The 27958-nt window shown below is 42.2% G+C and overlaps 2 protein-coding genes across 2 annotated transcripts in view; one reads left to right on the forward strand and one right to left on the reverse strand.

The window, feature by feature from the left end:
- ARG2 (arginase 2) overlaps window positions 1-9868 on the forward strand; it is a 37159-nt gene extending 27291 nt beyond the window's left edge. Inside the window, exons 4-8 of the mRNA XM_049897943.1 lie at window positions 3145-3304; window positions 4152-4246; window positions 4399-4503; window positions 6749-6885; window positions 9597-9868. Coding sequence (XP_049753900.1) covers window positions 3145-3304; window positions 4152-4246; window positions 4399-4503; window positions 6749-6885; window positions 9597-9802 — 703 coding nt within the window. The 3' untranslated portion in view covers window positions 9803-9868. The remainder of the gene's footprint in view (window positions 1-3144; window positions 3305-4151; window positions 4247-4398; window positions 4504-6748; window positions 6886-9596) is intronic.
- Window positions 9869-9967: 99 nt separating this feature from the next.
- Window positions 9968-27120, reverse strand: VTI1B (vesicle transport through interaction with t-SNAREs 1B). The gene is made up of 6 exons (XM_049897944.1): window positions 26711-27120; window positions 21031-21089; window positions 18166-18357; window positions 14103-14276; window positions 12217-12278; window positions 9968-10351 (listed from the first exon to the last, which is right to left on the reverse strand). The coding sequence occupies exons 1-6, from the start codon at window positions 26823-26825 to the stop codon at window positions 10255-10257; spliced, it is 699 nt and encodes a 232-aa protein (XP_049753901.1). The 5' UTR covers window positions 26826-27120; the 3' UTR covers window positions 9968-10254.
- Window positions 27121-27958: the final 838 nt, after the last annotated feature.

Consider the following 27958-nt stretch of genomic DNA (forward strand, 5'->3'; position numbering starts at 1 on the left):
TCACAGGGGACTGTAATTGGAACTAAGTAATGAAAGTTTTTATAGAAGGAGAAAGGCACTATGTACTATGAGTACTGAGCACTTCTTATCTATACTCAGTTAATCCTCCTAATGATGCCTTGAGGTGATCTATCTTAATTTACTGCCCAGAACAGTGAGGTCAAATAACTAAGGTTGAGAGCCAGGAAGTAGTAAAGCTGGGATTCAAAGTCAGTGTGACTCCTGTGGCAATGAACTTCTCTTTCCAGATGCAGTCTAGCAACTTGCCCTTCGAGCTTTTCAGATAATTTAACAGAAGTTGAATCATTTTTTGCTACAACCAGAGGAGATAGATTTCTCACTAGGAATAAAAATTCAGATAGAATAAGAAAGTGGTCAGTCCTAGGTTCTCTACTAAGATTTAATGAAATCAACCAGAAGATAGGTCTCCGGTGTCCTAGCTCAGTGCTATCTCTGGAAGTTCATTTGTCCAGTCTTTCTTCTGGTCAAGTCTCATTATTGGGGGCCCTTTTATCAATGTGATTACCACAGGCTTTGGTTTCTTTTGCCTATAGCTATCTATATTGCAGCTGTGTCATTGTTCACCTTTTTCCTGTTCAATGCTAAAACTTAGGCAATTTGGGAGATTCTAGAAAGGAAGGTATGAGTGTATAACTTGGAATTAGTTATTAAACATTTTAAAGGCAGAGGCATAGTATAATATATACTATTTGCCTTAGTCATCAAATCAACTCTTACTTAAACAGGCCAAATATTATTATTCCTATCTTACAGAAAAGGAAACTGAAGAAATTGGGTGACTTGTCTTAGGTCACACAGCCCTTCAGGGCTAAAACCCTAGTATACTGACATAATCCACTACTTTTTATCATTTAACCATGCTATCCCTCAAAGATTATTTTCTGGCATGCTATCACTCGTCTATGGCAGGAAATTTGGAAGACAGCTACCTGGCCAACTGACTGGAAGAGATCCATATTTGTGCCCATTCTGAAGAAAGGAGATGCAGTGAAATGTGGAAATTATCAAACAGTATCATTAATATGACATCCAAGTAAAATTTTGCAGCAGTACAACAGGGGGCTGCCAGAAATTCAAGCAGGGGCTTCAGAAGAGGACGTGGAATGAAGGATATCATTGCTGGTGTCAAATGAATCTTGGTTGAAAGTAGAGAATACCAGAAACCTTTACCTGTGTTTTATTGACTAAGCAAAGGCATTCAACTGTGTGAATCATAACAAATTATGAATAACATTTCAAAGAACAGGAATTCCAGAACACTTAATTGTGCTTATGCAGAACCTGTACATAGACCAGGAGGCAGTCATTTGAACAGAGCAAGGGAATAGTGTGTGGTTTGGTTTGAAATCAGTAAAGGTGTGTGTCAGGGTTGTATCCTTCCACCATACTTACATATTCGGTGTGTATTCTGAGCAAATAATCCGATAAGCTGAACCATATGAAGAACAGGGCATCAGGATTGGAAGAAGGCTCATTAACAACCTGTGATATGCAGATGACACAACCTTTTTGAAAGTGAAGGGGACTTGAAGCACTTATTGATGACCAAAGACCATAGCCTTCAGTAAGGATTAAACCTCAACATAAAGAAAACAAAAAAACCTCACAACTGAGCCAATAAGCAACATCATGATAAACGGAGAAAATACTGAAGTTAAGGATTTCATTTCACTTGGATCCACAATCAATGCCCATGGAAGCAGCAGTCAAGAAATCAAATGACATTGCACTGGACAAATTTGCTACAAAAGACCTCCTTAAAGTATTAAAAAGCAAAGATGTTACTTTGAGGACTAAGGTGTGCCTGACCCAAGCCATGCTATTTTCAATTGTCTCATATGCATGTGAAAGCTGGACAGTGAATAAGGACAACTGAAGAAGAACTGATGCATGTGAATTATGATATTAGCGAATAATACTGAATATACCATGGACTGCCAGAAGAACAAATCTTTCTTGGAAGAAGTACAGCCAGAATGCTCCGTAGACATGAGGATGGCAGCTTATTAGGAGGAACCAGTTCCTGGAGAAGGACATCATGCTTGGTAAAGTAGGTCAGTGAAAAAGAGGAAGACCCTCTATGAGATGGATTAACACAGTGGCTGCAACAATGGGCTCAAACATAGCAACAATTGTGAGGATGGTGCAGGACCAGGTAGTGTTTCGTTCTGTTGTACATAGGGTTGCTTTGTGTTGGGACTGACTCAACGGCACCTAAAAGCAACATCTCAAAAAGAGGTCTAACGTGAGGCATGGTATCTAAAACTCTGTTTCACGCTGTATTGACCAAGAAAGGTGGATGCAGTTAGTTCCTGAGATGCTTAAGTTGCATTTCCTATCTATGTCAAATTCCTTGGTTATGGGAAACTGGGCAGCTTTCCCACCAATCTCATCAACTGTAAGTTGAGATGGGGTATTTGGCTAATGTAAGCAGAGGCCAAGGACAAAGAAAGGCAAAAACAGAAACACTTGAGAATATTTAAATGCCATGCTAATGTATATAAGGTAACATGCAGATAAACTTCTATTCATTCATTGGTCTCAATGAGATCTTTACTTGGGTTCCCTTATTTAATGTCAGTCTTCAACATCTTTGACTTTGCAAGTGTTTAGGAAGTTATCAATATAATCTTTCTGAAAAGCTATAACACTTTCCAATTTTCATCCTTTAAAAAGTTAGATTTAACTGATTGTTTGGAGGTAATAGATTTTCCAAGTCTTCCTTAAGAGGTATGAAGCAATGTTTTTGTGAGCTGTTAAGTATATTATTTAACATTATTTAACTGGGTTTCATTTCATTGCACAAATATTTGTGGTCCTTTGCTGGGCCAGAGATAATGGATCAAATTATATTAATTTGGGGCAGCAATGACATCTGCCACACTATAGGGATAACCAGCTGTTAGCTTTGAATCTTAAGAACCTTCCATTTCTCCCTTTGTAACTCAGTCAAGGTTAGTCTTTGGGAACTGCAATCCCCGGGACTCTGTCATCCAAACCCTGTCTCAGTCTGGAGCCCCGACTTTGCTCTGAGGACAGAGGGTAAGCTGCGCTGGCTGAGGATATTTATTGGTGATGTTTGCCGAACAAGTCCTTGAGGATTATTGTATTTGTTCTTTGCAGCCTGGCAATCGGAACCATTAGTGGCCACGCCCGGCATTGCCCAGACCTTTGTGTCATCTGGGTTGATGCCCATGCTGACATCAACACACCCCTAACTACTCCATCAGGAAATCTCCATGGACAGCCAGTTTCATTCCTACTCAGAGAACTACAGGACAAGGTCAGTTGGCTGAAGTGAAAAGAAAGTTGAATGGCCCCCAGGGATTATTCTAGGGCTTTTAGTGTCAAGTTCAGTAAGATTTCTGTGAAGGATGGGTTGAGTGTGGCAGTTGATAGAAATGCTTACCATTCCTTCATCAAACATTATAAGGCCAGGTAATCTGCTAGGTGCTAAAAGCACAGACGATGGTCCCTGTTCTCAGGGAAGCGCATAATCTGGTAAAAAAGCAAGGTAGCGATGGGTAGTAACTAGTGATTGATACATGCATAGCCAGAGGACTTCTTGGTTAAAGGCTGTCAGGCCACACTCTCAGACATACGAGTCTAGAAAACAAGGAAAACCATGATTACCTCTGTGTAGTATTTTCCCCTAAGCTGTTCAGAAGACACAGACATGGGAGTCCATGTCAGGCGTAGACTTGAATCCATATATCCCTTCCCTCAGTGAGGGACCAAGTTAAACCTTGACGGTATACAGGTTATTCATTAGGCAGGATTCACGTTTTGGCTGTTGGCAACTTGAGGTGGCAACTGGCTTATACTGTAAGATCCAATCTGTAACAATTCAGTAATGTGCAAAAAGGTAGAAAAGGGCTAGTCAGCAGTATTCCTGTTCTTCAGATAAGTTAATGAGAAACTGAGGTGACTTTAGGAGAAGAGATTTCTTAAATCTTTTTGAGAAATCTGTACTGTGTTCTTCAGCTGCCCTTCTGAAACATTTCCACTTGTATCAGTTCTTTCCCAGACCAAGTGTGTCTTAGGTTGCTTTAAACATACCCTGTGGTAGGTTGCATACACTACTGAGACCAAGAACTTTTGATTAATTCTGTTCATTCCTCCTTTCATAGGTACCACAACTCCCAGGATTTTCCTGGCTCAAGCCTTGTGTCTCTTCTCCAGATATTGTATACATTGGTCTAAGAGACGTGGACCCTCCTGAACAGTAAGTTGATGTGTTAGGGTTAGACTTTGGGTCTGTTTTCGCTACCTTTGTTCCATTTGAAAGGTTGATGCTTGATAAAAAGTCCCTCCTAAACATACATTTGTAAAAATGCTTTTTAAACTAAGGACTCATTCCTTTATATCTCACCACAGTTTTATTTTAAAGAACTATGATATCCAGTATTTTTCCATGAGGGACATTGATCGACTTGGTATCCAGAAGGTCATGGAACAGACCTTCGATCTGCTGATTGGCAAGTAAGTAATTACAATGACGGCTACTTCTGTGTCCCAAAGGGAATAGGGCAAACTCCCAACACACAGCACATTTTCACCTATCTCTTGAGGATAGCTTTTCTTTAAAACACAAAAAACAAAACATGTACATGTAATTCAGATAGTTCAGTAAGGCTGATATGAAACACAGCTCATATTCTTCTTCTGGGGTTGGGAGGGAATTTCTTTTAAGTCATTGGCCAGATCCTCTTATATGAATTTCTCTTCAGCTCCATTTTAGTGGTTCTTATGTTTTGAGGTGAGAAACATTCACTGTTCCAACTGTTCATACTTCCCAGCTTCACTATTGCTACATCTGAATAGTTTTATATTAAGCAGATCTTGGTAGTATAGAAAGACGGCAGATGAGGACTAATCAAACGCTAGTTGTAAGTGCATTTTTCTAATACTGAGCCTTTGTTTACGGGTAATTAATGTCAACTGCCTCTGGTAGTATGTCATTTCTTAAGCTGTTAACAAATTCACTTATTTGAAGAGCTGGCACACCAACAGATATATGCAAACCCATGATCATTGCAGCACTGTTCACAGCAGCAAAAAGATGGAAGCAACTAAAGTGCCCATCAACAGACAAATGGATAAACAATTTGTGGTACATACACACTATCGAATACTACTCCATGATAAAGAACAATGATAAATCCGCAAAACATCTCACAACATGGATGAATCTGGAGAACATTATCCTGAAATTAGTTACAAAAGGACAAATACTATATGAGACCACTACTATAAGAACTCAAGAAAAGGTTTAAACACAGAAGAAAACATTCGTTGATGGTTTCGAGGGTGGGGAGGGAGGAGAAGGGGAATTTGCTAGATAGTATAGTAGACAAGAATCATCTTAGGTGAAGGGAAGGACAACACACAGTACAGGGGAAGTCAGCACAACTGGACCAAAGCAAAAGCTAAGTTTCCTGAACACAACCGAGCACTCTGAGGGACAGAATAGCTGCGGATGGGCCTAGGGACCATAGTTTCGGAGGACATCTAGGTCAATTAGCATAACAAAGTTTATTAAGAAAACGTTCCGCATCCCATTTTGGTGAGTGGCATCTGGGGTCTTAAAAGCTTGCGAGCGACCATCTAAGATGCATCAACTGGTCCCAACCCACCTGGAGCAAAGGAAAATGAACACCACAGAGACAAGGGAAATATTAGCCTAAGAGACAAAAGGCCCACATAAACTAGAGACTCCATCAGCCTGAGACCAGAACTAGACGGTGCCTGGCTACTATCAATGACTGCTCAGACAGGGAACACAACCAAGTCTCCCACCAGATGGAGCAGGAAAAATGTGTGAAGCAGAACCCAAATTCACGTAAAAAGGTCAGACTTAATGGTCTGATACTGGAGGAACCCCCAAAGCTATGGCCTGCAGACGCTCTGTTACCCAGAACTAAAACCATTCTCAAAGCCCACTCTACAAAGATTAGACTAGATTATAAAACATAAAATAATACTCGGGAAGAGTGTTCTTAGTTCAGTGAGATACACGAGGCCAAATGGGCAGCTCCTGTCTGGAAGTGGGATGAGAGGGCAGGAAGGGACAAGGTACTGATTGAATGGACACAAGAAACCAGGGGTAGAAAGGGGGTGTGTGCTGTCACCTTGTAGGGATTGCAACTAATGTCACATAACAATATGTGCTAGCAATTTTTGTATGAGAAATTGAGCTGTAAACTTTCACAATTAAAAAAAAGAAATTTACTTATTTGGTATAAGGATGTTGTATGTTAAGTTTCAGCCACTGGACATCTGGGCTGAACAGAAGTTACAATTGGAAGATTACAGACATAAAATCAGAGTTAGGTTCAGCTGCTTTTCTACTCTGAGAGAATAACAGCAACTGTAACCTAGACCAATCCAGCTAAAATTAGAATACATCAGAGCCCGATGTCATATGGAAGTGAAGAATTCCCTCTGCCTCTACTGACAGTTGTTACTGTAAGAGGCTCTAATTAAGCCAGAAATATAAATTGGTGGTAGCCAGTCTGAGGCATGCAGGACAAATGGCAGTGTCATAAAGTGGTGTGTAGAAAGGTAATAAGATAATACTCAGTAACTTTCAAGAAGAGGAAACCTGGAAATCTGTCATATTAACAATACTAGGGCCAACAGCAACAAAATCAGGAGTCACAACCATAGGGAGGATGAATACCCAAGCGCATCCAAATGATTATTCTTTTATCCTCATTCTTTCTAGAAGACAAAGACCAATCCATCTGAGTTTTGATATTGATGCATTTGATCCTACACTGGCTCCAGCCACAGGAACCCCTGTTGCAGGGGGACTGACCTATCGAGAAGGCATGTACATTAGTGAGGAAATACACAATACAGGTATGTAGCAACCACCCCTTGTAGCCTGTTAACTACACAATATGCTGAAGCATCTTCTTGCAGGGGATCCTTCTACCATTCCATGTCATTGCAGACTTTGTTTCTGCTTGAACTATTATAGCTAAAAGTCATATGGCCAAGCTAATGAGGGATACAGCCGTGTTTGGACCTGGCTTATACCAAAATATGCTAAGATGATATTGAATAAAAAAGTGTTTGTCTACTCACTTAATAAACACAAGAATAAGTTGTCAAAGTGATATAGTTCCTTTTCTCTGTATTATCAAGAGGCAGATTAAGATCAAAAGGCATGGTCAAATAGCTATAATGTTTTAAGAGGTCAGTTCACTGGGAGATAAAATTCAGAGTTAAAGCTTATCTTTTGAAAATATATGAGAATTGGATACTTCCTTGGGTCCTTTATAAGTCTTATACTTGGACTTACCTGATAGGAACTTTAACATGAGGATATTGGAATATGAATGCCAGATTATCAAGAGTGGCTAAAAGGGGTTACTGTCCCAAAACTCATGTTTGTTTGCAAACAGCTTCCATTTCTATCAGAAGGCTTCTGTTTAAACGCTACTACAATACTTCAGTAACCATCTCAAGAGATGGGTGCGGACAGTAGCATAGAGATCCCAGATGGAAGGGTCCATAGCTATAAAGAACCCTTGACTAGCTGGGATGGAAATGGACATTGACAAATGGTCTCCCTGGCTTTGGAGCCCACTATACCCTGGAGCCATACAGGAAGGCAGAGAGTGCTTGGCTTGTATGTAATATCTGACAGTAGCAAGGTAAGTCTCATTCTCAGACCCACAATCTTTAGATGTTGCCAATGGTCCTTGGATTGGTGGCCATAGATCCTGGGAGTATGTCCAATCCTCGACATTGCTTCCCAATTACACTATTAGAGGAGGGGGATGGTAACTTCTAACTTAAATGGGGCAGTGGTTACCCCTGTGTCTACCCCCTGGGTGTTGCAAAAGACTGTCATGACACTGTGCTTAAACTAATTTATAGGGTAGCAATAATCTGGAAATATAGTAATATATTTTCTTAATAGCTCAAACCCTCTTAATGACTTCTTTTGCGATATGCTAAAAGCACAGGTTTAGTCACTGGACTATCAAAGACACAAATCACCCAAGGCAGCGCCTCACAGATACACATGCAGGACTGATGGAAAGGCTACATCAACATGGCTGCTCACTGCAGTTGTGCACTGCTGAACTGCACATTGCTAATAAGGGATGGTACACTGAACGGGTGTAATGGCACTGAACGGATCATGTATGTAATAGTTGCCTAGGGCTCCTGTAACAAATTACCACAAATGTGGCTGGCTTTTAAGAACAGAAGTTTATCATCTCACATTCTGGAGCCTAGGAGTCCAAAATCAAGTTGCCAAAGTCCTGATTCCTTCTGAGGGCCCTGAAGAGGAACTGTTCTGAGCTTCTCTGCTAGCTTCTGGTGATGGCCAGCAATCCTTGGCTTGTACATGCATCACTCCAAATCTCTGGCTCCATCTTCACATGGCCGTTTGCCCTGTCTGTCTTCTTTTTTATAAGGACACCACTCATACAGGATTAGGACCCGCCCTTCTCCAGTATGACCTCTTGTTAACTAATAACATCTTCAAAGACTCTGTTTCCAAAAAGATCACATTCACAGGTACCAGGGATTACGACTTAAACATATCTTCTTCAGGGAGACAATTCAGTCCATAATAATGTAATATCAATAAGCCATTAGGTATATTTTCTGGTGTTTCCAGACTTTATGGCCACCCTAAATATTCTCAGGTATTTGTATTCTCAAATACTAGTTTGTTTAGATGAATCTTGGAGAGGCAGATTAACTTTACCCAGAATAACCAACTACAAAGTTAACTCCCCCAGAGAAATGGGACCTGTGTGTAATTTTTGGCAGTGGGGGTATGAAGGTAGGAAGGTGAAAAGGAGGCCTGGACAGGCTCTTCTGGTCTAATCATTCCTTCCCCTCAGCCTGCTCCAAGCCCAAGAACAGTGCTGACAACGTTGGCACAGCATTTCTAAAGTTACCAAACCCTCACAGGTAACTGGCGTCCAGATTCAACAACCAGTATGATCGAGTCTTCCCTTAACCAAGTGCAAGAGCCAGCTCGGTTTGCTGGGAGACATAAAAATGTGTCAGATGTTCGAACCTGCCCTCAGAGATTAGACCTGCAGAGATGGCAATAAGGTTTGCAGGGTACACGGTAGGGTTAAGAGGTAGAGATACAGCAGAGCGTTCCAAAGTGGTAACAGAGCTCTGGCTAGTGACAAGTGGGAGACTGCCCCTGCCTTAACATTTCACTTAATTCTAGGCAGGTACATCTGGAAGGTTCTTAGTCACATTGGAAATAGCACACGTTTTGCCCAAAAGGCAGGTTGGAAACTCCTTTATCTCCTCTTTCCCAAAAGCCCTTTCCTTATGCTATCTAGAAGGCCTCACAGCTGTGCCTGTTATATTAGTTGAACCAGGATGATTCTTTACTTTAAAGGTTTCTTTCCAACCCTACTCTTGTATACCTATGTTATAACTTAAATGCATGACCAACAGGATGAGGCAGAAGGGACTTCGTGACAGTGGATCATTTTATAGTAGAAAATGACTCATGTTGTTACCTTGGCTGGGAGGTAGCTGCTAGGGAATTTGCTGAGGCTTTTCATACTTTGTTCTTTCAGGGTTGCTGTCAGCACTGGATCTTGTTGAAGTCAATCCTCAGGTGGCCACTTCAGAGGAAGAGGTGAAGGCTACAGCTGGCCTGGCAGTGGATGTGATTGCTTCAAGTTTTGGTCAGACAAGGGAAGGAGGGCACATAGTCTATGACCAACTTCCTACTCCCAGTTCACCAGATGAATCAGAAAGCAAAGAACGTGTGAGAATTTAGGAAATACCGTGTGTTGAAGTGTTTCACGATGGGCATTCCCAAGGCATCTGAGGGGACAGACACTAAATGGTTGGCCAGGTCAATATTGCCTTAATGAGAACGCATGCGCACTCTGGTGATTTTAAAGTTTCTTCTTTCCACTTTAGTGACCAATAATAAGACTGTAAATGTCTATGCTTTTTGCAGTTCACAGGATGTTGATACATTGGAGTACTATATGAATTTAAAGAAATCATAAACAACATTTATTACCTTGGTACATCATTCTGGTCTTGTTGATGTTCCTTCACATTTAAGGGGTTTTCCGTCTTCCCTCCCTCCTCCCACAGTGTGGCTGTACAGTGCATCCTTGACCTGTGAGCCCACAGCAGCAACTTGTTTATTCATGTCCCTAATATCATTCATTCACAGGGTCAAAGTTCTGGTCCACAAATCTTTCTCTGTGTGGAAGTTCAATGCCTACGAAGGAATTTGTAATACACTAGGCCTCCCAGGATGGTGAGCTCCAGTAAGATGACGATGGAAAGCAGCAGCTTATTGGTTACCACTCTATAAAGAGAAGCAAAGTGGGGGAGAAGTCAGAATAACCTTGTTCCTTCTCATTTGTAATTCTATGGGGTTTGACTTAGGGCCAGGAATGGATACTGAGGTGGGTTGAGTTTTTGATTACATAGTCACTTAGCAGTAAGTACTTATAAAGTACTTGTAAAGGTTTTTAGCTGGTAAGTGAAAACTTGTAAGTTTCTTTAGCTGTAACTTAGGGATAATGCTATCTACCTCATAGAAATGTTGAAAACTAGGAAAATAGATACCAAAGCATAAACATAGTTTTCTTTTTTTAATTCTAAAATGCCTTCAAATAGTAGCTACTCCCTTAATAGCTCTTCTGAAGGGGGGAGTGCGAGAGAAAAAAAATAGTAAATATACATGTGAAAAATTATACCACTTCTGAAGTCAGGATGAATCTTATTTTAAAACAGAATGTGACTAGTTATACTGAGTCGCATCAGTTACATACTACAGCTGTGAGCATAGGTTGGGAGAAGGGTTTGGGGCAGACTCTCCAGGGTCAAAGCCCAGGTCAGGGATGGGTCCTGCTTTAGGAAAAGTAACTAGAAGCTTAGTTGTGCCTTTTAACTTCTTGTAAACTTCTTACCCTTCTTACTGTCTATCAACCCAAATGGGTATCTCTATTATAAAGGTAGTATGTTGTAGTTAATAGCAATCAAGTCAATTCTGACTCATGGCAACCCTATGTGTTAGAGCAGAACTGCTCCATAGTGTTTTCTTGGCTGTAATCTTAATGGATACACATCACCAGGCCTATTTTCCGCAGTACCGCTGAGTGGGTTCAAACCACCAACCTTTAGGTTAGTTCAGCACAAACTGCGCCACATAGGGACTTTAAAGGTACTATAAAAACCTGTTGCTGTCGAGTCAATTCCGACTCATAGCCACCCTATAGGACAGAGCAGAACTGCCGACCTTTTGGTTAGCAGCCAAGTGCTTAACCACTATTTCACCAAGGCTCCAGACAGTATAAACCCACTGCCGTTGAGTTGATTCCAACTCATAGCAACCCCATAGGACAGAGGAGAATTGCCCCCCGGAGCAGCTGGTGGATTTGAACTGCCAACGTTTTGGTTAGCAGCCAAGCTCTTAACCACTGAGCTACCAGGGCTTCAAAGGTAGTATAGGCACTTTCTTTTTTGTCAACACTAGAATCCTATTTCTGGTTCCTGTGTTCATTCTAAATTGAAGTTTCTCTGTACTCTACAAGGGATTTGACCACTATTTAGGAAAATTCCATCCAATTCTGCTAGTTCCACGACTCAGTTGTAGTTTGTTTCATACCAGGCTACCTGTGGTCAACGTAATACTATCCACTTAGCCTCAACTTTAGCCTCAGTGACATTACCTCTCTTTTGCCCCTGGTTTTGTTGCAGTTAGCACTTAATTCGTTTTTTTAAGTCAACTTTTTGCTAAGGAGACCAGAACAACTAGTAAGAGGTTAATTCCCATGAAGAGCATTAATTAATTAATTAATTAATTAGTAAAAGGTTAATTCCATGAAGAGCAAGCAGTGCCGAAAGCAAGCAGTAGCAGTGAAAGTAGTTTTTCAGATATTATTTCAAGGAATACAAAGCTCTAGTACTCCCACATGCTGTCTTCTCTAAGGAATAAAAGTCCTTTCAGTGGGTAAATTCTCCATGGGGGCCTATTCAGGAATGTTTAACTATACAAGACCCTATTCCTTCATTTCTTATGATCTGCTGGTGGTACTGAGTATAGGGAGACTGTGTGGCATCAATAGCTGAGGTGTTTCTTAGTCACTATTATAAGCTTTGGCATTCTTGGATGAAAGACATTAAGAATTAAAAGAAATTAATTTTGTGACTATTTTTAAAACTTACTTTCTGGACATTGACCGGAGAATCTTTCGACTTTTGCTTAAGTTTTCACTTGTGTTTACCAGCTGAGAAGAGAAAATGACAATTATTTCCCCCTTCTTTCAAGAATATACACTGTAGAATGTGAACATTCCTAAATGACAGATGGGCATAAAGGCTATACCTTGAAAAACTCTTAAGAAATAAAACCAATTTAAATGATGGCTTCTGACTATAAGTAGGAAAAACTGGAAGGGACAAGATATATTATTACTAATCAAGAAGGCTTAGGAATCATATCCGGAGGTTGCTTTGGGGGGGGTTTCTGGGACTGAGCTAATCCTTTCCCTTGGCTACTCAAGTATACCAGCCTGTGACTGTGAAGCAATTTTGAACAACTTAAGATTTGGATTTAATCAGCCAGACTCCCAGGACAGGCTCTTTAGTGTTGCTTTTATAGGCTGGCTGATGGATTTATACTTTTGGGATCTGGTCCCCCACCCCCACCTCCTTTTACCCCTTTAAGAGGCACTTACACTGAACTGTGAAAGCAATGAAGCTCATAGATACTTCCCTTTTGGCTGTTATTAATCTAGATAGTGGGAAGATGTGTCAAAGGATGCCATCTGCCCTTTTCCTATTCCCTAGGGGCCTTGGTAATTTGAACTCCCGGGCCATTCCTTGACTTTTAAATGGAACCTATCCACCTGGAATGTTCAAAAATTAAAAAACGCATAATCCATTAGCAAGCCGCGTTCACCTTAGCTTGCCTTGAGTTTAGTGCGTCACTGTGGGCTTTCAATGAGGAGAGAAGAGCATCACTCTGATGTACGTATGCAGAATCGCAGTTATTTAGATATATGAGAAATTCTCCTCAAACCCCCACGGTGAGCTTGTATTTTCCCACCCTAGTCCTGGCCACAGTGTCTGCTTTTCAGCTTGATTTACCTTGTGCTATTAAGAATGCAGCATCTTACCTGCCAGTTGTACTATTTTTTAAATTCCTATGGAGATTAACTCATTTATGGAAAGGAAGAAATGAATTCTGTATTTCAGACAGAAGCTCTTAACGTATCAGTGGATTAGATGCTCCCCAAGTAGCCCTCAGCTGGCCTAAGTATTTGTTTTCTTCCCACAATGATCTAGCTTACGTTAGGTAGCTGTAAAGGCTTATAACCAAAAAAACCCAAACCCGTTGCCATCAGGTCGATTCCGACTCATAGCGACCCTACAGAACAGAGTAGAACTGCCCCATAGGGTTTGTTTCCAGGGACAGCCTGTGGATTCCAACTATCGAACTTTTGGTTAGCAGCTGTAGCTCTTAACCACTACACCACCAGGGTTTCCAAAGGGTTAACAGTCCAGGATTAAATCTCTACAGCTTGCCAGTGATACTATTTTATGAGATGTGAAAAATACTCTTGACTGTAAATGACAGAAAGGTTAGGGTCTTATAAGCAGGCGACGCTTTCAAAAGAACAGCATATATTCAACAGATGTGTGAGAAAAAAAACAAAACAAAACCCAGATTGGTGGCTTTGAAATCTGTGTGTCTTTTGACACATTATTATTCTCATGCCCATGAGAGGTAATACAGCAGCTAATAAAAGGATGGAGTGGCTGCACTCTTATATTTATATGACAATCTTCAATAAATGCAGAAATCAGGTTTCTTCAGAGTTTTCTCCCCCCTCATTAAAACAAAATTTCCAATGACCTCTAAATCCTAGGGGCAAAACTACTTCTAAAGGGGATCTCCCCTCAGTCAAGCTAACTGAAAGTTAAGAAAAGCAATATGAACATGAAGGTCATTCCCTGAAGTCAGAACTGCTGTAGCTTCTGGCCGTGGGTTATAGTGGGCTCACCTACTTCCCCCACTCTTGCCCCTTTCCCCATCTGCCCAGACTTACTCTACTCTTGGTACGTTCCAACTGGTCTCGTTGCTCCCCAAGCTCCGCTATGATTTCTGAGCCAATCTGGTCAGTCTCTGTGGCAATCCGATGAGAACGCTCAATACTCTGGCTGGCCTGGTTCAGGCTGTCGGTGCCTTGCAGAAGCAATGCCCTTTGAGACTGTAGCCGATTCTGACAGGAATATGAAAGGGAAATGTTAGACTTCTATTTACAAATTCAATGATAAAAAAACCCAGTGCCGTTGAGTCGATTCCGACTCATTGCGACCCTATAGGACAGAGCAGAACTGTCCCATAGAGTTTCCAAGGAGCGCCTGGCAGATTCGAACTGCTGACCCTTTGGTTAGCAGCCATAGCACTTTACCACTTCGCCACCAGGGTTACCAATCTTCCCCAGCTGCCCTAATTTCTCCAGTGCCCTAATTTTCTAAATCCCCACCAAAGTTTTACTCCACCTATAATCTTAAGCATAGACAGCATAAGGACAAGCCAGAATTAATAACTATCGACAGATATGGGTGCTGTTCTAACTTAGATATTCAAAGTACAATTTAACAAAGACAAAGGGCCCAGTGCAGGGGCCTACTACACCAAGCAGGTGACTACTAGCACAAGGGCACCACCACCAAGACGCCAAAAGATGGGTTTACATATCAGAAATAACAAGAAGTCTTTTTACTTCATAAATGACACATAGGCCAGTGGATCAGGAAACCACTGAATGAGGTTCAAATAAACCCTGGCTTAAAGAAAGCAGAAAAAAAGGTTTTATAAAAGATGTAAAATTCCCACTGATTAGCCTAAAGAAAGGGCAGAAGACAAGATCACGTAAATCAACTCCAGACAGATGTGGAACAATAATTCCACTGAAGGGTGTATGTATATCTATTTTTTAAATAATTTCTGAAACTAATAATTTAAAAACAAAATTACTGTCTGAACTCTTTTTGGGGGGGGGGCAGTAACAATGGGCAAAGTCACTCTCCCAGCTCTCACTTCAGAAGCCCCACCCATCTGCTTCCCCAGTTTCTCCTCAGGGGTCCTGTTATCTCAGCTTCTGGTCTGTAACAATACCCTGTGAGTATTTGAAATTTTTTCGTCATTCTCAAATACTCTAGTTTTGACACCAAGAATGTTAGGCCATATCAACGGATGAATGGATAAATTATGGTATACTCACACAATGGAATACTACGCATCGATAAAGAACAGTGAGGAATCTGAAACATTTCATAACATGGAGGGATCTGGAAGGCATCATGCTGAGTGAAATTAGTCAGTTACAAAAGGACAAATATTGTATAAGACCACTATTATAAGAACTTGAGAAATAGTTTAAACTGAGAAGAAAATATTCTTTTCTGGTTACGAGAAGGGGGAGAGAGGGAAAGGGATATTTACTAATTAGATAGTAGATAAGAACTATTTTAGGTGAAGGGAAGGACAACACACAGTACAGAGAGGTCAGCACAACTGGACTAAGCCAAAAGCAAAGATATTTCTTGAATAAACCGAACACTTCGAAGGCCGGCTGGCGTAGCATGGGCGGGGGTTTGGGGACCATGGTTTCGGGGGGCATCTAAGTCAACTGGCATAATAAAATCTATTAAGAAAACATTCTGCATCCCACTTTGGAGAATGGCTTCTGGGGTCTGAAATGCTAGCAAGTGGCCATCTAAGATGCATCAATGAGTCTCAACCCACCTGGACCAAAGGAGAATGAAGAACACCAAGGACACAAGGTAATTACGAACCCAAGAGACAGAAAGGGCTACATAAACCAGAGACTACATCAGTCTGAGACCAGAAGAACTAGATGGTACCCAGCTATAACCGGCGACTGCCCTGACAGGGAACACAACAGAGAACCCCTGAGGGAGCAGGAGAGCAGTGGGATGCAGACCCCAAATTCTTGTAAAAAGGCCAGACTTAATGGTCTGACTGAGACTAGAAGCACCCCAGTGGTTACGGTCCCCAGACCTTCTGTTAGCCCAGGACAGGAACCATTCCCAAAGCCACCACTTCAGACAGGGATTGGACTGGGCAATGGGACAGAAAATGATACTGGTGAAGAATGAGCTTCTTGGATCAAGTAGACACACAAGACTATGTTGGCATCTCCTGTCTGGAAGGGAGATGAGAGAGCAGAGGGGGTCAGAAGCTGGCCAAATGGACACGAAAAGAGAGAGAGGAGGGAAGGAGTGTGCTGTCTCATTAGGGGGAGAACAGTTAGGAGTATATAGCAAGGTGTATATAAATTTTTATTTGAAAGACTGACTTGATTTGTAAGCTTTCACTTAAAGCACAATAAATTAAAAAAATGTTAGGCCAGTATCATTCTGAATGCCCCTTAAACTATAATCTGGATGTATCATGAAACAGGATTTGTTTGTTTAAAACTGTATTACTAGTCTTCTACATATACTCAGCCTATACTCGTGGGCCCCCTTCCATTTCTCTTCCATGCTACTTGCCAGGACATTTCTAGTTTGTACTGTGGAATATAATCCATGTTAAATTTAATGTTCATGAAATTTTATTTTATTCAACTATCTAGCTTCTATAGATGGTTTTAGAATACAAACTTTTGATCAGTCAGTCCAATTTTATAAATCAGAATACTGAAGGTTAGAGAGGCATCTGGCTCACTTTTCACTGCAACAGAATGTCTCTTTCCATACATGAAGCATTCTGCATTCTCTGGGTTGTTCAGCCATCTTAATATAAATGTAAAGGAAAGCTTGGGTTAATTTTATAACAACACTGATAAATCTCAAATTCAGGTTACAAGAATCGTGTGTCAGCTGGGAAGGGAGAAAGAAGGGAGTAGTTTGGTCTGTTCCTCTCCCTCATCAGGCCATATGCTAGGCACTTCACTAAAAGCTCTACAAGGACAGGGACCTCATTAGTCCAAGCGCCTTGCACAGTGCCTAGCACACCAGAGGGAGGAGCATTCCACGTTAACCTCATAGGTCACTTCCTGTTACAAAGGAGCTAAAGAGCAGACAACAGAAAATCCAAACAGTCAACACATTTTTAGAATTAAAGAGTTCAATAAACAACATTCAAAATAGAAATTATATCACCTATGACAGGAATGTCTAGGGATAAGAACATATGAAGTTATAATACAAAATAAAATACCACCTACAATAAAACCAAAACTATAAAAGGTCTAGAAATTATATATTCTAGAATATGCAAGATCTTTAGGAAAAAAAAATTTAAACTTTTATTAAAAGGCAAAATAACTGAATAAACAGTGAGCTACAGCATTTTCGGAGCCCTGGTGATGCAGCGGTTAAGAGCTTGGCTGCTAAGCAAATGGTCAGCAGTTTCAATCCACCAGCCACTCCTTGGAAACCCTAATGGGGCATCGATGGTGATGGCTTTTTGTTTACAGCATGTTCATGAACGGGTACAACTTAACATGGTAAGGACGTGACTCCTTACCAGGTTACTCTATACATTTAATGCATTTCCAGTTACAAAGCTAACTGAGTTTTTTTGGGCAAACTTGAGAATCCGATTCTAAAATTTATATGAAGGAACAAAAGCCCAAGAAGAAAAAGAAACTGGGATCAATGGATCAGAATATAGAGCCCAGATATAATAATAATAGGTAACGCTTATGTAGAACTATGTACCAGGCAGCTTTATAAATACATACACACATACGTGTTGTTGTTCGGTGCTGTTGAGTCGGTTCTGACTCATAGTGATCCTATATGTATAACAGAATGAAATCACTGCCCAGTCTCGTGCCGCGCTCATAATCGCTGCTATGTCTGAGCCTACTGTTGCAGCCACTGTGTCAATCCATCCCACTGAGGGTCTTCCTCACATACATATATACTTTTAAAGGATACAAAAAAAATTTAAGTAAGCATATGGTTTAGAAAGAATTGCGTTTAATACAATAGAGTGGGTGCCCAATGGGAAGAAGGATGCATAAAAGGATAAGGGGGAAAAACAAAAGTTTAGTTTGAACTGATAACATGACAACCACAATATGGTTCTTACACCACAAGCTTTAGGGCAGAAAAACAGCTAAAGCTTACCACGTGCTCATTCTCTGTGGCATATGTGCTGTATTTTGTGTCTCCTCGGCTCCCAGGTGTGGCTGTCAAAGGTGTGCTTCTCACCTCCCGATGTAATTTGGCGAGGTCTTTCTGGTAGGTTCGAAGTTTGGACATCATGGGGTTACGGAAAGATGGGGGTGCATAACGTAGCTCTTCTTCCATCTCTGCCAACTGGGAAAGCAGAAAATAGCAGTAGATTGGCCTGGCTCTTCTCTCAGCTGGGCATATGCCTAGTTTAGGCTAATCAAACACAGACTACCCCAAATAAGCACTCAATCATAAGCTCCCTGAGGTCAGGGGTCACATCTGACCTGTTCACCTCATTATTCCAAGTATCTGGTACAGTGCCTAGCAAGCAAAAGCAGGTATTTAAAAAATGTGGTTAAAAAAAATGCAAAAACTGACAAGCGTCTTATATCTTATAAAACATTTTTTATACACAGTCTCTCATTTAATCAATAACTCTATAATGTAGGAAATACTATCTCCATTTCATATATGACTTAAAGAGACTTGCTCAAGATCACACAATAAAAGGAGTCAGGACTCAAAATCTTCAAGTTCTCAGCTCTTCAATATCCCAACCTTCTAGCCTGGTATGGTTTAATGTAGCTGTCAAGCAGCACTTTGCGGTCCAGGGTACTAGCAACAATAGGGGTCTGACATCAGGTTTCTTCTTCCTCTTCTTTTTGAAAATCAACTACGTCTGTCTCAGTGTCAGAGAACCAGGGGCCTACACCAGGTTGCTCTGGGGAAACAAATTTCCATTTTTCTGGAATAAGTAAAAAGTAATGCCTAGATATGGTCACAAGAGGCCCTGGATTATTTTCATGTGCCTGGGATGGCTAGAGTGGGACTGGTTAATTTTGCTAAGTTCATAGGAAAAAACTATCTGAACACCAAACAAATAAATAGACATTAGCTAAAAGGTTTTAAAAATGTTACCAAGATGTTAACTGAAAGACGACTTGTGACATAACAGATATTATTTGTATGCTCATGCATGTGATGAACTGTTCTTATATGGCATTTTCTCTCCATGGTCTTGTAATTCCCACAAAATGATTGGGTGGGACTACACATATAAGGTGCTTGTGGCCCACCAAAGGCATCAGACAGCTTGCTAACAAGGTGCATGGAACCCTAATGAGGGAACTGGTCAGTTTTGCCATTCTGCTGGGCTTAAAACGAGCCAATCTCAGATCAGGAAAAGGGACCTCACTACCACCAAGAAGACGATATGGAAGGGGCGTGTGTCCTTTGGACCTGGGGTCCCTGCACTAAGAACTTCCCAGACCCAGAAGGCAGAGGCAGCTGTAACACTGGAGACAGCGAGAAGTGGCAGCAAGCACGACAGAATGTAGTGGCAGACAAATGGCAGCAGCAGAACCAGAAGACTGAGGTAAGATGGTTGCAGGGGCTTCCTGGCCCATCAAGAGAGACAACTACAGTGGGTGTGTCAACCCACAGAGCCAGAGACCTGAGTGCCTTTGGGCTTAGGCTTACTGGTGGAGTGGGGTGCCTCTGGGAGCTAAAGAGCTTTATAACACTTGCCTGAGCAGGGCCCAGGCCTGAGCAGGGCCAAGGGCCAGGGACCGAGAGGGGCCCTCATGGCCAAGAGTAACCGAGAGAGCTGTCCTGCACTGAAGAAGGGAGACATTGCCTACATACTTCCTGATCTTGAGTTGTGGCCTGCTGATCTTGACCCCGAGTTATAACCTGATACTTCCCTAATAAATCCCATAATTGTATTATATGTGAGTTCTGTGGGGTCATTCCAATGAATTATCAAACCCAGCAGAGAAGTAGAGAGTGCTGTGGGAGGGATGGCTGGTGTCAGAACTGGTAGAAAAGGTTGGAGGGTAGAGGTATGTTTAAACTGCAAATCATGGCAATCAGCCTTGGAGTGACACTGATGATTCTACCCCCTCGTGAAGTCAGATGAGGTCTGCTGCCACCACGCCATCTTTACAGCCCAGCTGTACACAGGTGTAAGAAAATTTTTAGCACTCTAATTTTGAAGGAGATATTTACCACAGTCTGGTGGTGGCTTGGTTCTTCTTAAAGAGATGTGAAAGGCTTATCTTCTCAGAACTACACTGGGATAGGGAAGAAGTTCTTCAACACAAGAAGGAACTTCTCTGGCCTAAAAAGATTTTTTCTTCTCCATCTAAGGCAGCAAGAAACCAGGGGCAAGTATTTCTACAGAGTATCACCCAGGGCTTGGACTTCAGCCTCAATTTCTTGAATGGGTTTCCTGAGGCTAGAGCATAAGGAGATGGAGAGACAAGGACTCTAGCTTCCAAAGGGTTACAAAAACTTTTTTTCAGGAAAGCCACAGATTAAGAGAGAAGCAGTTGTTGAACTACTCTGCAGCCTGGCGCAACTTCCGACAAACTTTGGGTCCTGGCTGGGAACTCATCCTGTTCATAATACCAATTCCGGCTACCGTGCAGTCTTTCAAGACAAAGATATTGTAACTAGAACCACATTTTCTGTGACAATAAGTTTAACAAAGAAGAGTAACTTATCTTAATAGCCAGCTCTTAAAAAAAAAAAAAAAAAAAAGACCTCCCAGGTAAAGGCTCAAGAATGTCCTTACTACTCACATCTGGAACATATTATTAAAAACTCATTCTGGAGAGTCTTCAAGCTTTACCCACTTTTTTGTCAAACCCCCTTAACACCCATCCCCATCAACTAGCCTTGTTTTGTAAGAAATAATCAAAATCAAGATCAACAGATAGAAACAGTTAATCTGTGATTAGTTCATACACAGTATTATTTCTGGAAAAGATCAACCTTAGATAGAAGAAGAAACAAGAACTTGATCCTTGTTCTCACCGTTTCATTTGCTTCCTGTTGCTTTTCATCAAAATCTCTGATCAACTTCTTCTTCTCTTCTGGAAAAAGACAGACAAGTTTTAAATGCTCATTACCATTTCCATACAGTTGTAGAGGCCATTCCTTCTGCTTAGAATGAGCCTGCACTCCTCCTTGGTGAGTAGTAGTACTTAATCACTCCTAAAAGGTATTTGCCAGCTCACCAGGTGGTGCAAATGGTTAAGTGCTCCACTACTAGCTGGAAGATGGGCAGTTCGAAACCACCCAGAGGCATCTCAAAAGACAGGCCTGGTAATCTGCTTCCGAAAGGTCACAGCCTTGAACACCCTATGGAGCAGTTCTATGCAACTGCACACATGAGACTGTCATCATTTGGAATCTACTCAAGGGCAACTAACAACAACAACTAAAGGTATTTAGAATCGTATGTGTGCTTGTTATTCTAATGACTGGGGAATTAAAAAAAAAAAAAAAACACAAACCCGTTGCCCCTGAGTCGATTCCAACTCGTAGTATTGACTCATAATGACCCAACAGGGCAGAGTAAAGTTGCCCCATAGGGTTTCCAAGGAGTGGCTGGTGATTTTGAACTGCTGACCTTTTTATTAGCAGCCAAGCTCTTAATCGTTATGCCAGCAGGGCTCACTTAGCGCCCAGGGAACAAGATACCAATGCCTGGGGCAGTCTTGTATAACAACTATCTGGTCCCAAAGGTCATAAACCAAAATCCGTTGTGTTCAGGTGGATTCAACTCATAGTGACACTACAGGTCAAATTTAACAATTCTCAACCTTTTTTCCCCCACTCCAACAGAGGAAGTAGGCATATTTTCATTAATAAGATGGTTTACTGATCCTTGTTCTAGGAAATCACCTGCCCCTACCTTCACCTCCATTGCACATTTCTCTCTATATTAACCCTGATCCACTGCTTTTCTGCAAAACACATTCAAAGCCCACCTACTCTGCTCACTTACTGGTAGGCTGTATGGTGTGACAGTGTTTCTCACACTGGTGGTGGTATGGGATATGATGTAAACACCACCGAATTGCAGTGATAAAGTCATTCCCCTTTCAAGACTTCCCATTTTGTTATTTTAGAGCTGTTGTTGTTGTTGCTAAATGCCGTCAGTGAGTTCCGACTCATACAACAGAACGAAACAATGCCCGGTGCTGCACCAGCCTTACAATCCTTGTTATGCTTGATCCCACTCCTGCACCAACTGTGTCAATCCATCTCATTGAAGGTCTTCCTATTTTTTGCTGACCCTCTACTGTACCAAGCATGATGCCCTGCTCCAGGGACTGATCCCTCCTGATAACACGTCCGAAGTATGTGAGAGGTAGTTTTGTCATCCTTGCTTCTAAGGAGGGCTCTGGTTGTACTTCTTCCAAGATAGATTTGTTCGTTCTTTTAGCAGTCCATGATATATTCAATATTCTTGGCCAACACCACAATCCAAAGGCGTCATTTCTTCTCTAGCCTTCCTTATTCTTTGTCCAGCTTTTGCGTGCATATGACGCAACTGAAAACACCATGGCTTGGGTCAAGTACACCTTAGTCTTCAAGGTGACATCTTTACTTTTCAATACCTTACAGAGGTCTTTTGCAGCAGATCTGCCCAGTGAAATGTGTCTTTTGGCTTTCTGACTGCTGCTTCCATGGGTGTTGATTGTGGATCAAAGTAAAATGAAATCCCTGACAACTTCAATCTTTTCTCCATTTATCATGATGTTGCTTATTGGTCCAATTGTGAGGATTTTTGTTTTCTTTATGTTGAGGTATAATCCCTACTGAAAGCTGTGGTCTTTGATCTTCATCAGGAAGTGTTTCAGTTCCTCTTCACTTTCAGCAAGCAATATTGTGTCATCACCATAGTACAGGTTGTTAACAAGTCTTCCTCCAACCCTGATACCCTGTTCTCCTTCAGCAGTCCAGCTTATTGGATTATTTGCTCAACATACAGACTGAATAGGTATGGTGAAAGGATAAAACCCTGACGCACACCTGTACTGATTTCAAACCACATGGTATCCGCTTGTTCTGTTCAAACGACTACCTCTTGATCTATGTACAGGTTCCTCATGAGCACAACTAAGTGTTCTGGAATTCCCATTCTTCGCAATGTAATCCATAATTTGTTACTATCCACACAGTTGAATGCCTTTGCACAGTTGATAAAACACAGGTAAACATCTTTCTGGTATTCTCTGCTTTCAACCAGGATCCACCCGACATCAGCAATAATATCCCTGGTTCTGTCTTCTTTTGGCAGTTCCCTGTTGATATACTGCTATATCCCACTGTTGCCTAAAATTTACGAATCTCCCATTTTAACAAAGAACAGGCTTTAGCTTCAAAGCAGTTGTATATAACTAAAACAGCATTATTTTGTCTTCCTTGCATTTTTTCTGATAATTTAGAAAAAACTACATAGATTACATAGATTTTCCATTTAAGGTAGTGAGATAAAAGAACTACACATACAAAACAGCAGAACCGCATATGGGGTAAAACGAGCACCAGAAACAAGGATGAGCCACTTTAAACAACTCTCCAAGCCCACACATTTTTCTCAACCAGTCACATGTGACTGCCTCACTTTGAAATACAGACTCTGTCTGGTTTGGTAAAGTGTATGGATGGTGGCACCAGCTGCTGGACACAGAATAAAACAGAAGCAGCAAGCTCTGAAAGATACAGCTTGAGGGAGGCTACCTTAAGGTTCAACCAAGGTGAGAATGACTAGCCCGGGCCGGTTAGTTTTGGAAACATCTGGCTTTGTGGTTAATTTTGGTGTCCCACTGTGGCATTTTTATGACCTGCATCTGCTATTAGACCACTATAGAGTTTACCTGACCTCACACCATAAGGGAGCTAACAGCATCAGATCCCCCTAAGCCTGCTTCCTCATCTGGAAATAGGAAAAATAATAGTACTGGCCTCACAGAGTTGCTGAAAGGGTTAAAAGAGACACTATATAATATATAAAGTACTTAACAAGTGCCAGGCATAGTAAGGGTTCATTAAATACCAAGCACCGTTGTTTTTGAAAATAAATTCTTAGGGAAAGAGATTTAAGAGTAAAAACAAAACTCACCAAAAAATATGAAGAAAGTTGGAATAATTAAAATTCTGCTGTCAGTGAGTAATTGGTGTCTACCAAGCTGCTGCATATGGTACTCTATAGTGATTTTTTTTCTGTTTCCACGTATTAGTGTCATAAAATTACTGAAATTTAAGTAAATTGAAAAACTTTCAATAATTTTAACACGAAAACACGTGGAGACACACCTTCAGGTGCTACAAAACTGAAACTAGAAATTATAGCTCTAGGCACTTAACATATTAACTGTATTAAGAAATTTTACAGCACTCTGAGGTATCTGAAGCCTGGTGATGTAGTGGTTAAGAGCTACGGCCACTAACCAAAATGTTGGCAGTTCGAATCCACCAGCCATTCCTTGCAAACCCTACGTGGCAGTTCTACTCTGTTCTATAGAATCAGAATCGACTTGAGAGCAATGGTTTGGTTTGTTTTTTTTCTGAAGTATTTGGAGAGACCTCTTCAGACGTTGCAAAACCAAGACTAGAAATTATGGCTGTAGGTGCTTAATACTGAGTGGATTAATAATTATCATATACGCTAAATGGACTGCAAAGCCACACAAACATCCTAAAACAGGATACACCGTGTCTGCCATTCTTCAAAGGCAGAAACTGAATGAAGACTGTACTTGGGAAAGTAAAGATCTTTTTTGTTGTTCTAACAGGTGCATATGTCCATTTTAAAAGTAATAAAAATATGGAAAACACAGTAGAGTAGAAATAAAACCACGCTTTTTCAATACCCAATCATATATTAGCATCTCCTTCCCAACAGTTCACAGTATACATTCAATCCTTCATGTATTTGTGAAATTCCTACTATATGCTAGACGCTCTTCCAAGTGCTTAAGACACATGAAAAACAGACAGACAAAATATAAAGCTCGTGTTCTAGCTCGGTGGCTTTCAAACTTCAGCGTGCATCAGAAATTCCCTGGAAGTCAGGTTAATACAAATAATCTGCCCAAGCCACTCTGGGGCAGATTATCCAAAAAGCAAGGCAAGGATGGTGCTTACGAGATCATCTGTAGGGAACAATTTCACATGGGTTTCGCCACATCAAACCGGTGGTAAAACCCATTGGAAGTTGTTTACTACAGATAGATTAGTAAATATGCACAAGTAAGGCCATGCTTACCTTCCTTACTGGGTCATCCACCCCTGTCAGAGATTGTAAATTTAAGAAGAACCTTTGATTCTGTAGGAAGGTGCTGTGGGGTTAGGAGAGAGATACAGATGCCAGCCATAGCTAGAAGCAGAATCTTTGATGTTGTGAAAAAGTGTGAAATTGTTCATTACAGATGATCTGGTAAGCAAGGTATGCACAGTGCTTACCTTGCCTATTGGATAATCTGCCCCTGCAGCCACCCTACTTAAAATCACTGCTTCCCTCACTATTCCTTTACTCTGCTTTATTTTTCTGTACAGCTCTTAATGCTGCCTGTTATTACCAACATCTGGACAGTGCTTCTCAGTAAATACTTGTTAATCAAGTACATGAATTTCATCCCCACTGTTGGCCCCTACTCATGGGGATCCCATGAACAACAGAATGAAACACTGCTCGGTGCTACACCGTCCCCATGACAGACTACAGACTGGATCGTTGTGATCCATAAGGGTTTTCACTAGCTGATTTTCAGAAGTACATCACCAGGCCTTTCTTCCTAGTCTGCCTTAGTCTAGAAGCTCCACTGAAACCTGTTCAGCATCAGAGCAACAGGCAAGACTCCACTGACAGATGTGCTTGTGCATGAAGTGTACTCGCTGGAAAATCCAACCGGGGTCTCCCGCATAGAAGGCGAGAATTCTACCACTAAACCAACGCCTCACTCATTCTCAGCAGAGACACTCAAAACAATACACAAAGTCTTAGCCTTGATGCCAACAAGACCATTCTGGCAAGCCAGGTCTGCCTATAGATTTAACTAGAAAATTCCAGTTCCTCCAGGCAGAGCTTGCAGCAACCTGAATCGTGAAATCAAGGGGCAGGGGATGGTCTAAGCAGACAGAAATTCATTATAGGAACATGTAAACTCCACCCTCCCCGGCAAAAGAACAACAGAAACTGGTATTTACCAACTTCCCCAAATAACTCTCAAATTTATGACTCCTCTGCGTTTTTAACCTTTTTCGAGCCACGTATCCTTTGCCAATCTGATGAAAACTGTGCATCTCTCTTAAAGAAAATGTTTTAAACCGCATAAAACAAAATAGTTACAGAAAAAGAACAGTGCTACTAAAACACAGGACTGTAGGTTTAAGAACCCCTGTGATGTTAATTGCCATAGTGATAAACATAAGGCGAGAAATTTTTGAGAGGGCCACGAGAAGATCAAGAGAAAGGATCTCAGGGAAACGACACTTTGAGGCCCATCCCTGAGAACGTCTCCGACCCACCCGAAATGACAGCAGGGATATTCAGGGCGCAGTGACCCTGCCAGGACCGGGGGGGAATGTCTGTGATGGGGCGCAGAGAGAAGAGAACCCAGGTCTGGTACAAGGGTGGGGGCTCTTTCGCCAAGAGCGCGAGGGGCCAAGCTCCCACAGGACCGGCCCGCCCCTGCCTCACCGGTTCCCGCCGTCCCCAGGAGCCGCTCGGGCACCCCTCGTAGGTATTCATGGAGGCCGCGGAAGATCTCGTGCAGCTTCTCGAAATGCTCTGAGGAGGCGGCGGAGGTGGCCATGGTGCAAACCGCGCTTGAGCAGCGGGCGCCGAGATTCTGGGTGCGGGGCCCACTCCTATTCCACCGGTCAACCACCGAGCCCCGCAGCCATCACTGCGGCCGCCGCCCCCACCGCCCAGGACGAGGCGCTTCCGGGGCCAGCAGCGGGGTCCTCCGGAGCCGGAACGCCCACTCCCTCTTCCCCATCGTCCTGCGAGCGCCAGGAGTGAATGCCTGACGGAAAAGCCGGCGAGCTGCGCAGCCCAGACGGGTGCCGGAGGACCAGTGCCACACCGGGACGAACCTCAGTCCCCGAGTCCCGGAAATACCCGATCCAGGGTTGGGGAAAGCGTCACAGTGGAAGGTCCCGGGTAGACCTGCTGGACGGGCAGCAGGGCCAGCCTTCCTCCCGGGCCCCGCCGGCTGGCGAGGGGCGGGCGCTGCAGTGCATGCCGGGAGCTGTAGTTCGGCGTGGGAAACGCTCCGACTCAGGCGTGACGCGTCGTTAGAGACGGGCGGTTCCGCCAGGGGCGGCTCCTGACTCTCAGGGTTTGGTATCCGGGCGTTGTCTTCAGCGTTATCGCACTTCACCTGCTATCCTGCCGCTCTCGGGGTACGTCCTGACTAGAATTTTAGCTTTCAGCCCTCGAAAGCTTTACCTTTGCCGGTACAGCACTTTCACTGAAGAGGTCAGGTGACTTATGGCAGGGTCATATGCTTTCAGAAGGAACCCGGACAATGTGATCCTGAAGTCTGCACTCAATCTCTAACGGCTGTGCTTGCCTAGTGCAGCAGGCTGCCGGGTACATACGTTCACTCCACAGGGGGTAAGCGAAGGCACTGTGCAGGGATTTGGGCATAATAAGTTGGTGAATAAAACGAATTTACTCTCTACTCTTTAGTACTTTATAATCTGGTGGGGAAGTTGGACCTGGCTTCATCAGGTCTCGTCTGCCACTAAGAGTGGATTTTAAATGTGTTAATGTAGTTCCCCGCACTCCATGGGCATAAGGAAATACTTTATGGGTACAAATGGTTCAGTGGCAGGAAATTCACTGATTTCATGGTTTGCCTACGGAGCACATTCTGAAATATTTAAACTGCCCATGAACATTAAAAAGCTTATGAATGTTCAGGGGGAAATGATTTGGTGA

This window comes from Elephas maximus, chromosome 10, assembly GCF_024166365.1.
Source record: "Elephas maximus indicus isolate mEleMax1 chromosome 10, mEleMax1 primary haplotype, whole genome shotgun sequence".
In the NCBI taxonomy this organism is placed as follows: Eukaryota; Metazoa; Chordata; class Mammalia; order Proboscidea; family Elephantidae; genus Elephas; species Elephas maximus.